Source organism: Pseudorasbora parva, chromosome 10 (genome assembly GCF_024679245.1).
Source record: "Pseudorasbora parva isolate DD20220531a chromosome 10, ASM2467924v1, whole genome shotgun sequence".
Lineage (NCBI taxonomy): Eukaryota > Metazoa > Chordata > Actinopteri > Cypriniformes > Gobionidae > Pseudorasbora > Pseudorasbora parva.
Window position 1 is genome coordinate 19681913 of NC_090181.1, and position 16852 is coordinate 19698764.

The window sequence follows — 16852 nt, forward strand, 5'->3', positions numbered from 1 at the left end:
TACTGAGAGTGAGTTGACATGTAGTTGCAAAGTTACATATAGTTAACAAAATAACCAAATGCGGTTTTCAATCCCAAAAACAAACAGTGTGAATATAGCTGTTTTGCAATGATTATTTTAATAATGGTTTTCATTTTAGGTTTTCCAAGCCAGTGCCAGTAGAATAAATAATCACTCAAAAATGAATGATAGTCACAGTTTTTTGAAAGAAAAGGACAAACTGTAAATGAATTTTCAGCAGCCAGTACTCCAGTCTTAAGTGTCACATGATCCTTCAGACATGTGGATTTGGTTCTCAAGAAACATTGCTGCATCAAGATACATATATACTTACATATACAATACATACAATAAATATACAATATAAAAAGTCTGGCCCTTTAGTACTATTGTAACATATAAGCAAAGCCTAGATTCATGGGAAATAGCTCTGGAATGTGTTCATCATATTCCCAAACTGCTGCATGTAACATGCTACATGCAAATGTGAGAGCAAAGTTCTGTAGACCTTGCCAACAGGTATGGCTATTTAAGGCCTCTATCGAGGGGGAAATCAGGCATCATTACAGCTACCTTTTATTTCCCCATTTCCCATCTTTTAATAGGGCCACATATGGCTCTGCTGAATGCATACGGCCATTTCTCTGCTTTACCCGACAAGATAAAAAAAAAACCCTCATAGAATGGAGTAACACTATCTTTATTTTTGATTGCAGTACTGCTATCACAAGGCTGCCGACACTTCGGCTCCGACAGCAGAAGACAATGGGCTTTGTTATGGATGGAACCACCAAGGTAACAAAATAACTGTGCGTGACTTCAAAACAAGTCATGGTCACAATAAATTTTTTGTTTTGCATTGCATAGGAACCTTTTCATACACAAATCATTGAATATATTCAGCAGCCACTTTATCTGTGACAGAGGGAATTCATTTAAGTTCAGAGGTAAAAATTAGTTGCATTCTATAGACATCATCTGTGACCGAACTCATATAAAAAAATTATATGATCAATAAGTTGACAATATAAGTTTTAGATTGCTTTAAATAAGTATTTTTTTTTAAGTCAGTTAATGCAATTACATTTTTAGAATATGGACATAATACATAAACCTTACACATTAATATAAGACTAGTGTTACAAAACCATTTATTAACCTTGTTTATGCTATATATCCAATTCAAAATTTATAACTAATCTTTCAAGTCCAATGTAAGTATGATAAACCCTGTAAGTTTAACATGATCATGCTGGAAGGGAACATTTATGTAGACAAAAATCCATAGCTATTGCATTGGTAATAGACATCCATTCACATTAAACTGCAGTCCTGCTAATCAAAGAATACATTGGAGAACTTTATGTTTTTTTACTAAAGTATTTGTACTGTGCTTCATCAAAAGCTGCATATTTATGTGTTTAACTTTCCATAGTTAAGGGAGACAGTCATAGCATGTTTTTGTTTTGTCTGTTTTATTAAATTGAGTATAAATAGTTTTCTTTAGTTATTGAAAACTGCATTGAAAACAGCCCTGCTACTGCTGAAGAGTTTTAACTTGTATTGAATCTGGAATATCTATTTAAAGAACTTACATTGCACTGTAGCCATGGAGAATAGATGCCCAAATATCAACACTTTAGTACTACTGCTGCTCCCTACACTGACATTTAGCTGATGCTTTTATCCAGAGCAACAGTATACAATATTTATTACATTGAAAATAGACCTAGAGTAACTTAGGGCCTTGCTCAAGGGCTGAATGCTAACAGTTAATGATTGGCTCCTTGCTGGATTTAATACAGGATACAGGAAACACAACAAAAGTTAAATAAAATGAGATATGATCTCAAACAATATATTTCAAATATTCTGAAGCACTATGATTCACACTATGATAGGTTTCTGTGAGTAAAGGCTGTGACACTAACATATATCACTGTGATTAGCTGTTAATCTTAGTGAACCAGTTCACAAGAAAAAGAATGGAGGTTACAAAAGCAAGCAAAGAGTAAAGCAACACATCAGACAGATTCAAAGAAACCTACATTACAAACCAGTCTGTGGTGATCAAAATTGATGTGAATATGTTAAGCAAGCATGATTTGTTTACACTTTGTACATCAGCAGTCCCAGCTCTTCTGGTTTGCCATTTTGAATAATAAACACAGACTATTGCCACCTGCTGGAATGGAGAGATATTTTTCTCTCTCACACAAATGCTGAGCGTTTTTTGTTACGCATGTAACCTCAGTTCCCTGAATAGGTAACGAGGCACTGTGAGACCACTGGGGGAATGCCTCTGCAGGATTGCGTAGTGAAGCACATATGTAACCAGTCTAATGAAGTGACAGAAAGTCATAGGTGGGTGAGAGAGTTCATCAACGTCATAGGCTCATCATAGACCTGAAAACAATAAAGCACCCAAAGCACCTGTAAACACAAACAGATACTAGCTTCTGAAAAGCCAGAAGTTAGCACTCATGGGCAAACAGGGAGTATGGCCGGGTGACGCAGCGTCTCATTCCCTATTCAGGGAACTAAGGTTACATACGTAACCAAGGCGTTCCCTTTTAAGGAGCTTGAGCTGCGTCACCGCTGTGGGAATGACAATGCCCACATCCCCATATGAGCCAGATGCTCCTCCGTCATAGTGTTGTAGAACCTCACAAACGAGTGCGGCGAGGACCACCCCGCCACATCACAGACTTCTTACAGACTTCTTGCCCTAATAACAAAGCTTTAGAAGCTGCCATACTCCTCGTAGAGTGGGCTAGTAGAGCCAAGGAAGAAGGCTAACCAACCGCCTCCTAACCAAGTGACATGGCCTTGACCACCCACTTGCTCATTCTCTGCTTGGATGCTGGGACCCCTCTCGAGGGTGGCCCAAAATGCACAAACAGCTGTTCATATTTCCTCCACAGGGCAGCTCTGTGGATATAAGCATCTAAAGCCTGAACCGGGCAAAGTAGATTAAGTGTTTCCTGGTCTGATGTCCGAAAGGGAGGAGGACAGGCCTGCAGTATAACTGGTCCTAAAACATTATTAGGTACATTAGGAATGTAACCTGGCCTAGGATATAAGAAAGACTTGACCATACTGGGCACAAATTCCAAGCGCGAGAGTGCCACTGACAAAGCTTGAATGTCTCCAATTATTCTAAGAGATGAAATAGCAAGCAAAAAGAAACTTCTAAGGAACTTCTTTGATTGGCTTGAAGGGACCCAAAGAAAGGCTCTGTAATACAATGGCCAAGTCTCATGCTGGCACCCAGTGTGAACTGCTGAGTTTCAAAGTGCCACGAATTAAACAAGTGATTAACAGATGTTGATTCAAAGAAACACCACCCAAAGGAGTGTGTTAAGCTGCTAAGGCCACCACATACATCTTTATTGTGGAGGGAGCTAACCCTGTGGAAAACTTCTCCTGCAGGAAGTCCAGCATTGCATCCACTGGGCAGTTAACTGGGTCCCACTGGTGACCCCAACACCATGAAGTGAAAAGTTTCCACTTCAAGACATAAAGTTTCCTTGTGGAGGAAGAATGGTCTAGAATGGTCTCCACAACCTCAGTTAAGAGACCTGAACTCAGGGGCCATCTTTTTCAGGGAATTTATATGCAAGGACCATTCATGGTCGCCCCCCACCCCGTGAGAGATGCATTCGTCGTTAGAGTGACTCGACGACACAGAGCTCCCAACACTGGGCCTTGAACCAAGAACCAAGAACCAAGAACCAAGGCTGCATCCACATCACCAACACACGAAGGCATCGCCACGTTGCTTTGATGATGCAAAATGGATTTCCCCTCAGAGAAAACCCCTTGCTGAGCCACCACTGCAGCAGTCTCATGTACAACAGGCCACAAGGAATCACGTTGGTAGCTGCTGCAATCAGACCAAGCAGTCTCTGATACTGTTTGACAGTGACTGGTCTAGTTTCACCCGTTTCACTGCTGAGAGAATCGACCCTACAAAAGGCTCTGATAAACGAGCCCACATAGTGACTCAATTCCAAACTCACAACCAGATCCGTAGTTCTCTGTGCTGCAGAAAGAACACTTTTCTTGGAGTTTAGTATCAGCCTCAGCTCTCATATGTGTGCGAGAACAACATCTTAATGTAGAACTGCCATCTGAGTTGATGTAATTGAGAATTCTGATTCCCTGCATGTGCATGTGAACCAGAGCTGCGTCTACACACTTTGTGAATGTGTAGGGTGACAATGTCAGACCAAATGGAAGGACCTGATAATGGAATGCCTACCCCTCGTAAGCAACCCTCAGGAACTTCCGGTGCTGTAGAAGGATGGATACATGGAAATATGCATCTTTTAGATCTATCGAGACAAACCAGTCCTCAGACCTGATCTGTGACACGATCTGTTTGAGTGTAAGCATCTTGAACTTGAGCTTTACTACAGCGCGGTTGAGATCATGCAGATCTAAAATGGGCTGCAACCCCAATCCTTCTTTGGCACGATGAAGTACCAGCTGTAAAACTCAGACTCCCTGCTGGCTAAAGGAACCTTTTCTATAGCCTCTTATTGCAGACGAGTCTGTACTTCTTGAGTCATAACCAGAGCCTGCTCGGGACCCACCACCATGGGCAGAACCCTGTTGAAACTGTGTGGACAACACCTGAACTGAATGCTGTACCCTTGTCTACAATATGCAGGACCCAACATGATATATTCCGAAGATTCTTCCACTCTGCCAAAAAATCTATTAATGGTACCAGCCTCTCGCGGCCTCTGATGTACTCTGCACAGTAAGAGCAGCCCCCTGAAGGGGCGAACTGGCAGGGAACAATTGACACGACTGCACTGAGGCCCTCCTCAGAGGGCATGAAGTGGACACCACCTGCCTTTGGAGGGGACCACCCTCATGATCCTGACACTCTTGGCATCAGAACCTTTTAGATGCAGCCTTCTTTGAAATAATGACGGTCCTCAGATCCGTCTTAGCCTTTGAAGGCTGCACCTTAGAGAGCTGCCTCCACCTCACCCCTTCGGTGGGGAAGTATGGGTGGCCATGCTCTGTTTCTGTTGCACTCTTTGTGAGGAGCTTGTACTCTGCTTCTGCTGCTCCCAGGAGTTGCAGGAGCAGATGGAGTCTGGGGTTTGCGAGGGAGAAACTGCTGGAGCACAGCTGCCTGCTTTTTGGCTTTCTGAAATCTGTTAGTGACAGTAGTGATGGCGTCACCGAACAGACCATCAGGAGACAGCGCATCCAACTATTGCATCTAACTATCCAGCTATTATCTCTCTCCTAAATCTCTGTGAGGTTCAATCAAAAAATGCCTCACCGTTGCCACCAGGGCTGCCATAGAACGGCCAACAGATCTGGCTAAATCAGCTGAAAATCAGAGCTTGCGAATGACATCCACTCCGTTCTTCTCACTATCCCCCAGATCCTTTAGCAGGTCAGCTTGGTAAGCTTGCATGATAGTAGTACAATAGTGTGCAAGCATAGTGTCACCGCAGCCTAGGGTGACCAAACATCCTGTTTTCCTAGGACATGTCCTGTTTTCAAGTCCTGTCCTGGCTGTTTTTTAGAAAGTGATGAAATTGTCCTGGTTTTCATAATTTTCCATTGGGCCATTAAATTGGCCGGCAATCAAGTATCAGTTGCAGCATAGCTCCTACTACACGCATGATAGATTTGATTTGTGTTAGAGTAACCCACCCGTCCTCCCACGCGTAATGCATCTATCTAGAAAGTAATGAACAAGAGGCTGCGTGTCACATAAGAAGAGACAGTCACACCTGTGATGTAGCATGGGCAAAGATGAACACACTTCGCATATTGAGTTTGTGGTTGTTCACTCGCCTTTTTAATGTAAATGTGTCTGCACTCATCAGTATAAATGTTTTTGTGTGTGTGGTGAAACTCCTTTCTACAATATAGAGGACAAAAACACCAGAACTGACAGTTAATGATTATACAGAGTGCTACTGAAGGCACAGAAGCTAGTATCTGTTTGTGTTCACAGGTGCTTTATAGTTTCCTGGTCTATGACGTCACCCGCATGTGACATTCTGTCACTTCATTGGACTGGTTACATACGTGCTTCACGACGCAATCACGCAGAGGCGTTCTCAAAGTGGTGACACAGCTCCCTATTCAGGGAACTTGCTGTATTGGCTATAGTCTTTGCAGTGTGTTCAACGTGAGGCGATACCACAGTCAACCTTTGTTGCTGCTTATTCTTTGATGTTGCTTTGGTGTGTCATGGCCTTTAAAGATTTTAAATGAGTTTCAGATATTTAAATGTTGGTCTGTTCGTCACACAAAGGTATTTAATGACTTCAGAAGACTTCAGAAATATGGTGCACAAGATATATAAGATCACTTTTATGAGGCTCTTTTGGTCATTTTTGGAGCTTGATGGCTTTAAACTCACTTCCACTGTACGGAAAAGCTAAGAAATTGTGGAAAATAACATTTTGGTTTTGGTTTTTTTGTGCAGTGCTAAAAATAGTAAAAATGCACATGGATGGCTTTTATTTTTTGAGACAATCTGTTAAATGTATCTTTTTGTGCTTTATGGAAGTAAGAATAACATATCCATTTGAATGACACGAGTGTGAGAGCAAAATACACAGTGATGAATTCATATGAAGCACTAAGCGGTTAGCCACCTTACCGTCACAGTGGGAGGATTTCGAAACCGTTTGAATATTTTTACATTCATGTAGTCTCTCTGTGCTTAACCTTTCACTGCAGTCCGCAATGATGAGCAGGCACACACGCTGCCTTTGATCTACCACTGCACCGCCCGGAGAAAGAGCGAGAGAATTCAAATAAAGAGAGAGCTCTGTATTTGAGATGTGGTTAGAGATGCATCGGCAGTATTGTGTGTATAGAACTTTGTATGGAAAGCCATAGTGCACTACCCCCTCACTTCACCTCAGTACCAAAGTGAGTGCTCTCCACGGTCAGGCAGACCCATCTAAACCTCTAATTGCTTCACAGGCCGAAAGGCGTATGAAAGATTAATTGAAAGGGGGTGAATGTGAGCATGCTGCTCTGTCGAGGTCTGCAGACATGCTTCTGTCACTCTCTGTATATCCATTGCTTCTACCCTCTTTACCTTGCCAACTCAAACAACCTCCTTAGAATATTAGAATTTTCTAATATTAGAATATTAAAGCTACATAAAGTGTCTATTCTGGGGAAAAAATGTAATGCATTTTAAAACACTTTATGATTGTAAGTTGAGATTTTAAACATGTTAAAGCTAACAGCAACTAATTGAAAAATGCCTTTTTTAAATTTTAAAATGGCAAATATTTTCGTGTAAGTGCTAAAAAAACTTTAAAATATCCCAGCTTGAAATCAATGCAAAGTTCAAAGTCTTTGGGATTTTCCAAAAGATTTATCATACAGCATGTGAAAAACCACAAGTCAGAATGCTTAGAAATCGCTTCGCAACGACCAACACAATTTGAGGCATCACTCTGTAACTCATTTGTTGTTATTCCTAACCCGAGTGTGAGCCATAGTATGGCTTACCTTAACTATTAGCAAGCACCACTATGAGAGGAAACACTCCAGGTGTTGTTTTTTCTCAATATACTGAGCAGGAGCAAGAGAAGGATGCTTCATTTGCTTGGATCTTTAATTGAAAGGAGGTTGCAGAGGGTAGATGAGACAGACAGGAATCCTATTACCCCCAGTGTGACTCAATTCCACTGGAACGGCATTGATCATAATCAACACGACAGTTGGTGGAGTCTCGCCCCCACAGCCACAAAAAAAAAGTTTAAAAAAAGATGGTTGTTTAGTATGGTTTTTCATAACCTCCTCCACACATATTGTCAGTCTGGCATTTAGGATGGCTTGATAAGATTGTTAATCGCTAAAAGCTTTCCTTTCTCGGTCCCAAGTCTGTAAGTAACAAGGGGAGAAAAGAACATCATGTAGCTTTTGTGATTTGAAAATCTAGACGGCAAACAGAGACGTGAGAAAATCTATATTCTTCAGCTTTATTCAAAAGGATGATGTCATCGGTCGACACACAGCCAATCCTGGGAGAAATTCATTACCCGACATACCTGCCACTCATCTATCACTAGCTTGCTTCTTCCCATGTGTGAAATAACCTTTATAACCCCTCTCTACAAGAATGTAGTCCACGCCCCGGCAAACCGACCTGCATTTCTGCATACCGAAGTGTGCGTCCGTACCTCACGGTACTTAATCAAAGCTTATGATGAGATACAAAACGATGCGAAACTCTTGCTCGCAACAAACACTGAGCGAAAATCCCAGCCAGCTGCAGAGGGAGTGGAAATCCCAGGGGTAGCCGTTACAGATTTGTGAGCAGTATGAAAAATACACTGGCAGGCAGATTTGATATTCCACTGCTGGTAAGGGTAGGGAGTAAAGTCTAATGGAGGGAAATCCACAGGAAGGTTTGACAGTAAAGGAGACTCAACGCATATAGACCTGAGGTATGAGACCATAGGATGTTTAGGTTGTGCTGGAAGTGGGTTGCTGGGGGATCCAGGTATGCACCTGCATGCCCTGCTCTCAGTCTAGTAGATTATTCACACATACAGTATGTGACTGGAATTGAAACTCACATTCAGACTACTAGAGAACATTGAAAGGAAATGGAGAAAGTGCTCGCTTACACATACACAGACACAAAGTCTAATTCATTTTAGCGAATCTGTAATTTCAGGGAAGCAGTTAAAAAAACTGATTTGCTCAATCGTCACTCACTGTGATTTCCTCATCGTTTTGTAGACAAATATGTACATATTTAAATAGCAGTCTTGAATTCTAATATTTTCATGGTCTTGGTCTTTAAAGTCTCTGTCCTTTACCTGGGCTCAATCTAATCAGCTCTTGACATGGACTCAGACTCAAATTAGTTATAACAGTGAATTAGTGTTCATATTTAGTGTTAGAGATTCATTCTATGACTTCCGTTCTATGATTTTTTTGCCTAGCTCATTAGAAAGCACTTGATTTGGCTGATAAGGAACATTACAACAATCTAGTGAGGACCTACAGAACAACACTAGCAAACATCCAGAAAAACCTAAAGTATAAATTGCATAGTAAGGCATTTACAGACACTCAGAACACCTTGGCAACTGCCTTGCCATACCTTAGCAACCACTCTAGCATAGAAGAGAGCTTTGCAAGCATTGTGTTAGTAGAATAGTGAGGACAATCAAGACTCATTTTATTCAGAAAATGTCACTGAAAATGTAGCACTAGAACACATGGTTCCTGGAGGGCCAATGTCCTGCAGAGTGTAGCTCTAACCAGTTCTAAAACACCTGCATGGAATTTTCTAGTAATCCTGAAGACCTTGATTATCTGGTTCAGGTGTTGGAGCTAAACTCTGAAGGACAGTGCCTCCAGGAACTGAGTTTGACACCCCTGCACTAGACTAAGGGCAAAAGCACAGTTTTTCCATGCGGTTTAACCGTTTGTCCACATGCAAACACAGTATCCAGACACTGAATACAAACTATTTTGAAAACTCCTGCCAGAATTTTTTTTAGAAACTTTGGTTGCAGTGGTGTCGTGTGGACAGTGAAACCAGAGAATTTGGCTTGTTGCATCAGAGCTAGCCTGACAAGCTAGACCCAGATGTTTGGTCTGGGACCTCACCATTGGCAGGGCTCAATCCGAGGGGCGGGATAAACGGTTGTCTTTCAAACTCCCTCTGCAATCAATTGGATAGCTCTAAAACCAACCAGATCAACGTGAAGCGGAGCTAGTTGATAGATTAAACTTTCGCTGTATCTGTCCGGCAAAACTCCAAACACATTTTCCCTTCTTAAGAATGACTTCAGTGCAGTTCTTTGTTCTTTTCTCAAAGAAAAGCTTAACTCCAGGTCTTCCAGAGTTGCGGCCAAAGCCCATTCGAAAGACCGCGGTTCACCAGCTTCTTTGTTTACAAGAAGCACGCGGAACCTCCGCAACTCTGCCGTCATTATGTTATGCCCAATACACGATGTGATTGGCCTGACCAGAGTGTGGTTTTCCCAGCTCGCAAGTCTACGGAGAGAGTTGCTAGACGACACTCGCTGCAAATTAGATTTACTGCTGCTAGGGTGCTTCTAGATTTCTAAGCTACACTGTCAGAAAAAAAGGTACATTACTGTCACTGGGGCGGTACCCTAAGGTACAAAACCGAAAAGGTACTAATATGTATATTTAAGGTTCTACTATGTACATTTAAGGTACTAATTTGCACTCTTAAAGTACTGATATGTACCTTTTAAGGTACTAATATGTACCATTTAGGGCTAATATGTACCATTTAGGTTCACTTTTGTACCTTAAGGTATCGCCCCAGTGACAGCACTGTCCCTTTCTTTCTGAGAGTGTACATCAGAATACAACTTTTTTCCTGGCTTCTGATTGGCCAACATGGCTTCATTGGGTTCATGGGTTATATTGCCTCCTGTTGGTTTGGTATGCTCTTGACAACTCTTCACAGCGTGTTTTGCGATTTCATGTGAACATGATTTTTTTTCTAAACGGGGGGAAAATATTATATGTGTGGACTAGGCCTAAACTGTAGCTTTGACATGGCAGTTGGTGAACTGAAAGTGAAACTGACCATAGAAAATAGTTTGCACTGGCTATAGCTAACTATAGAAGATTCTACAGTGGCTACTGTGATGAATTTGATCCATTCTAAAACTCCACCATGATTGTGACACATTTCACAATGACACACAACTAGAAACATTTCTGTTCATGTACTTGAATAGAGTTTCAGGTTCAAGAACGATACAACACAACTCAAACCCACATCCATAAAGTGCATGTGTTCTTACCCTCACACACGGGGCAGCACTCTCCGGGAACGGTGACAGGATTGAGGCAGCTGTGGCCACAGGCAGCCGCCACACAGCGGGCATCTCCACTCACACACTGGCAGAAGGTGCAGTCATCCTCACGCCAATGGTCTCCGTGAGCCAAGATCCGACCATTCACATAGCAGCCGGCTAAATTCAATACCGGGTAGATGGGATCTATATGGAGGAATGTAAGATAACAGAAAGACATTAAATTATCTCTGCTACATATCAGTACTGACATCCTGTACAGTATAGTGCACTCTTAAATTGTTTCGGAACATGACAGATGTTGAACAGCAGATGGTTACTGACCACCTTAAGTTTGGTTGGTTTGTTGCTGGTTCAAGATGGTCAACAAGCTTGCACCAACTAATAACCAGGTTGAACTACCAATTTAGATCATCTATTGACCAGCTTGGACGAATCTGGATCAACTAATGACCAGCCTGGACTAGCTAATACCCAGGGTAGACCAGTTAGCATATGGATTCATAAAGGCTTATATTTACTATGAGCCGTCTAACTTCAGTTGGCCGATTTCATTTGTTTAATTCGTTGCAGTAAAACTCTCAAGAGGAAAGCTACAGGGGACTGGGGAGTTTCGCTTTAATTAACTACATAACAGCAAAATCATTCGCAAACTAATTTCAACATGACCACAATCTGATAAATATAACATGAGTGGAAAATGTAACAAGGTAATTCCAAGCTGTAATGTATTGGACAACAGAACCTACCCACAAGAGAAGCATAGCAATCGAAATTACATGCTCCCTAGCAGCCTATTACAGGTTGTCTACAAAATAAAACAATGAACAGTTTCCCTGAACTAATTAGCTCTGGATGCTCATTGAATTGGTAGAATACAAGCACACAAAGAATTTATCCAGTAAATTTAACGTCCAGTCAACAGAGTCTTCCCCATCACGTAATGTAAAAATGCACAAGTTAAAAAACTAGTCATGTCATAATTGCTTTAGAATCTAGTTTTGGACCTGGATGACATAGTTCATTAAAATTCACAAAAATCACCTCAATTATAGACAGAGCATCAACCGCAAATGTAAAACAGGCCCTAAGGCACAAGGAAAATGCTAAAGACAGCTTGTATCATTTTGAGAAAGGTGCACATATGCCTGCTTAAACAGTGTACGGATAACAGAGATATTTTATTGTATATGATGTTTCCTGAGCTAATGAAGAGTCATCTAACCTTCACAGACCGGACAACACTCTCCGTCAGGGACATAGTAGCGCTCGCAATGAAGGACACCACACTGGGCTGTAAAACACACAGAAACTCCTCCCTGACAGCGGCAGAAGTGACAGGAGTCCATCCTGAACATGTCCCCATCATGGTACTCCACTCCGTTGAAAGTGCAGGCCGGCTTTGTCTCTGCAAAACACAGTAATCAGGGCACAGTGCATTAGAGGTTGTCACATATATGACTGACAGAACAACAAAACAAACAGGGTCTTGATGACAGGGCTAAGAAGAATAGTTAGTTATGGGTTACGGAGGGACCTAAACGTTGTGCATTTGTGAGCGAGAGAGCTTTTAGCAGCCATGGCAACCCCTAGATACCAAATTTCCCTCTCAGCTCATGCATTACAATACCTACACTTGTGTACATGGGAACATTCCTTTTTTGCTCCAAAATGAAGTCTCTTTATATATTCACACTTTTATGACAAGTTTATGAGAAATTTTAATATATATGATAAAACAAATATGTTGGCTGTGAAAGAGTACTCCAAACTAAGAATTATTACTTATAAAAAGGACACTGAACGGCTAAAACTCCTGTTCAGTATCAGTATCTTTGTCTTGTCTAAAAATTATAATTATTAAATTGTGACTAATATCTCAGTTAACACCAATTAACACTGTGGCAAACAATGCGGGGCAGAGAGCAGTGGGAATGGAGCGAGTTGTTGTTTTATTGTAGTTTATGTCAGTTGTCCGTGAGGGGCTGCTGCTTTAGTTTATTTTGTGTTAATTTAATTGTCTATTTTGTGAATCAGTTACGTTGATCATTTGCTGGTTCACACCTCCCTTCTTCCTAGCCTGGATGCCAGCCAAACTTAGCCCCGCCCACAAAATGTTTAGGTCGGTCAGTTCGGTCTGCCCTCGATCCATAGAGGAGTGATTATCTCCGAACAGAAACTGTTCGGACCAATGAAATCATCAGGACGGGCTTTAGACGATGACGGACAGATGATAAACAGTAACGTAATCATGCACGTCATTAAAGGGGCTTGGATTATATTTGTTCAAATCTTAAACGGAGAGCTTGTTTGTATATGCATTGACCTGCACAATTTCTCTCAAAAATGATGATCATGTTGGTTAAGTACTCTGTGTATCATTACATTCTTTTATCATTTTACAACACCGGCAAATATCGATTATTCCAGCGCATGTGTGTGTGTGGGTGTGTGTGAATTTATTTAATCTGTGTTTGCACGACAGTGGCTGTATTGAGTGCTTTTGCAAAACATGAATGAAAAAACGTATCCAAGATGATGATGATGACAATAATAATTATTACTATACTAAGTTTTGTTTTACAAATACTTTATATGAATGTGTTTGAATGTATTTTCATCCGCCGGTATGATAGAAATGACATCATTACGTAAGGACGTAAAAGAACCGATGATCCGTTTTTTTTTAACCGGTTCATTGAAACGAACTGTCCGAAAGAACCGGTTCGCGGAAAAGAACCGAACTTCCCACTACTACTATGGGAAGAAGGCAAGCCGATGGAGGCAGTGTGATGTTTTGGGTAATGTTCTGCTGGGACCTTGGGTCCTGCCATCCATGTGGATATTACTTTGACACGTAACACCTACCGAAGCATTGTTGCAGACCATGTATACCCTTTCATGTAAATAGTATTGCCTGGTGGCTGTGGCCTTTTTCAGCAGGATAATGTGCCCTGCCACAAAGAAAAAAAGGGTTTGGATCAGGAATGATTTGGAGGAGCAAAACGAGTTTGAGGTGTTGACTTCTGTGCATCTATGGGATGTGCTAAACAAAGAAGTCCGATCCATGGAGGCCCCTTGTTGCTAACATCTTGGTGCTAGATACCACAGCTCACCTTCTGGAATCTAGCGGAGTCCATACCTTGAAGGGTCAGGGTTGTTTTGGCAGCAAAAGGGGGACCAACACAATATTAGAATTGCTGTATGTCTTTCAAACAAGGCAAATAAGCACATTTTTGAATAGGTCTTTCTTGTGAATACATTTGTAGTCTTTAATTAAGATAAACATCTTGTTTTGAGCAATCATTTTTAGTAAATAATATTTATTTAATTTAATCATCTTAATATTTTTTCAAAGAGCGACATAGTTATGCTTAGGTTGTAATACCAAAACATGTTTGATTCAGGAAATGTGTTCCACTTCCCCTCTTTGTGCTTTTGTTTAATTATGTAGCCCCATCCGTGAAGACACTTCTGATCACAACATATTTGATGGACCTGAGACGTCTAAAGGATCCCTGGGCCTATGACAAACAAGAGACCTTGGAACATTCCATGCAATCCTTTCAAATGAAACAGTGACCATATCAAAGCAATTAATTGACAGATGAATTCTTAGAAAACAAAAAGCACCCAAAGCCAAGTGGGAACTGATCTCTGCACATTTAACTGTTGAAAGATCAGCCAAATGTGGTGCACAGGGTTTTTAATTCCAGTGAATAATTTTGTCAATCAGTAGAGGCTCAATGAATTACCCAATAATCTGGTGTGCCAGCCCTGTGAGGTTGTCACACTAGAGAGGCTTTACAGAGGACTGTGCGAATTTGCTCAGTTTTCTAATCAAAGCTTTTTTTGTTCTGTCTGCCTGGGTCTATCGCTCTCCTCTGGGTGACTGCTATCACTGCTGAGAGCAGAAACTAATTGGAAAGAACTGCTTAAAAATCAATGTGTTAAAAAAACTAAAAACTTTTTTAAAAGTAATAAAAGAAATACCCCTCTGTCATCAGACAGCAGTAAATTATATAAATGCTGAAAAGAGTTGTACAGTTGGAGTAGATGTCTGTTAAAGGACACTTCTCTATTGGTGTATTAAGTCAAGTGTCTTTTCTGAACAGTGTTGTAATGATACAGTATGCCAGAAGGATAAGCAGAAAGATTCAGAGCTGAAATAGTGGATGTTACAGGTTTAAATGTGTATCATACACTTTTAGGTAACATAAGGCATTGGTTCCCCTTCAGTCGGTCACGTTCGACGTACGTCAGAACTGAACCGACGAATGGGATCTTACTTTAGAGACCAATCCTACTTCGAGCATCTAACAACGAGCCAATGAAATTTGGCATGCGATCACGCATTCCACGCTCCGCCCCGCAGCGCGGGTATAAATAGGAAGTGGAATGGTAGATCAGCGCTTTCTACTTCGGAGCCGAACAGTGTTCATTGCTGTTTCTACGAAGAGCTTTCTGACTACGAGTCAAAAAAACATCCTGTGAAAGAGTTGCCAGTGCGGGTGATACGGCGCGTCAGCAAGAGACCGTCCACTTCAGTGATAGAGTGTACAAAGAGCTGTTGGTTCGCTGAGCGTTTCCTTACACACACATTACAGTTGGTTCGCTGGGCGCTCACACATACATATCACTGAGAGCTCACGCAGGCTTGCACTATCGAACTGCGTGGGGCCGCGGTCATCTTCCTGAGTGCTTCAGCACTAAAAGAGCAACTTCCATTCACAAAAGAGCAACACGGTTTGACCCTGCGTCTTTTTCAAGATGTCATTCAAGCCGTGTGTTTCTGGGTGCGGTCGATTTCTGTCCCCGCTTGACGGACACGTTCGTTGTCTCTCGTGTCTGGGCGCACAGCACGCTGAGGCTGCGTTCGTGGATGAGACATGTTCCCATTGCGGGAATATGTCCATTGCAGTGTTGCGGTCCCGTCTCCAGTACCTCAGAAGAGGTGGAACGCCATCGTCCATCCCCCGATCTAGTGGTCCTCCAGCTGCAAAGCAGAGGGCTACTACTTTGGCTGATGACCTTGGTGGGGACCTGAGGGTGTCGGTCAGGGTAAACCCGACGGGTCTCACGGCTCCTCGGGCCCCTCCCCCCTCCACTGTACCGGTGGAGCTTCCGGAAGGGCGCGCTGACCTCCCACGTGGAGCGCCAGTCGTCTCTTTTGGGGCTCCGGCGGAGGACCAGATGTCGGTTGCTGCATCGGGGGATGAGCTAATGGGTTCCGAGGATGAAGACTCGGCTGCGTTGCCCCCTTCGGGTGTGACAGCGTTGCCCGAGTCTGACCCGGAACTTACGGCTATGCTTGCCCGGGCCGCCGCAAGTGTCGGGCTTGAGTGGAACCCTCCACCACGTCCCGAACCTTCGCGGCTGGATGATTGGTTTCTCGGGACGGGTCGCGCTGGTTCTCAGCGTCCCGCCCCGGTGCCTTTCTTCCCGGAAGTGCATCAGGAGCTCACGAAGTCCTGGGTAGCGCCGTACAGCGCACGCCAGCGATCGACTGACTCCTCCATCCTCACCACTCTCGATGGTGGTGCAGCTAAGGGTTACGAGGGGATCCCTCCAGTCGAGCGGTCGGTTGCGATGCACCTGTGTCCTAAGACCGCTGCGGACTGGAGGCACGCCCCGCGTCTCCCCTCCCGGGCGTGTAAGTTCTCGTCCGGCTTGACGGGCAAGGCTTACTCAGCCTGCGGAGAAGCTGCATCAGCTTTGCATGCCATGGCGCTCCTGCAGGTCCACCAGGCCAAAGCGCTCATGGAACTGCACGAGGGTGGTTCCGACCAGGCAGTTATGCAGGAACTGCGAGCCGCGACGGACCTCGCCCTCCGGGCGACGAAAGTCACGGCCCGCTCCCTGGGTCGGGCGATGTCCACCTTGGTGGTCCAGGAACGCCACCTGTGGCTGAACCTGACAGACATGCGGGATTCGGACAAGGTTCGGTTTCTAAACGCCCCTGTCTGTCAGGCTGGCCTCTTCGGCGACGCCATCGAGGACTTTGCCCAGCAGTTCTCGGTGGCCAAGAA

The 16852-nt window shown here is 43.0% G+C and overlaps 1 protein-coding gene across 1 annotated transcript in view; it reads right to left on the reverse strand.

Annotated features, from left to right (window-relative positions):
- crim1 (cysteine rich transmembrane BMP regulator 1 (chordin-like)) overlaps positions 1–16852 on the reverse strand; it is a 153902-nt gene that overhangs the window by 29682 nt on the left and 107368 nt on the right. The window contains exons 6-7 of the mRNA XM_067455424.1: positions 12049–12231; positions 10812–11009 (exon numbers count right to left, since the gene is read on the reverse strand). Of these exons, the coding sequence (XP_067311525.1) occupies positions 10812–11009; positions 12049–12231 (381 nt within the window). The remainder of the gene's footprint in view (positions 1–10811; positions 11010–12048; positions 12232–16852) is intronic.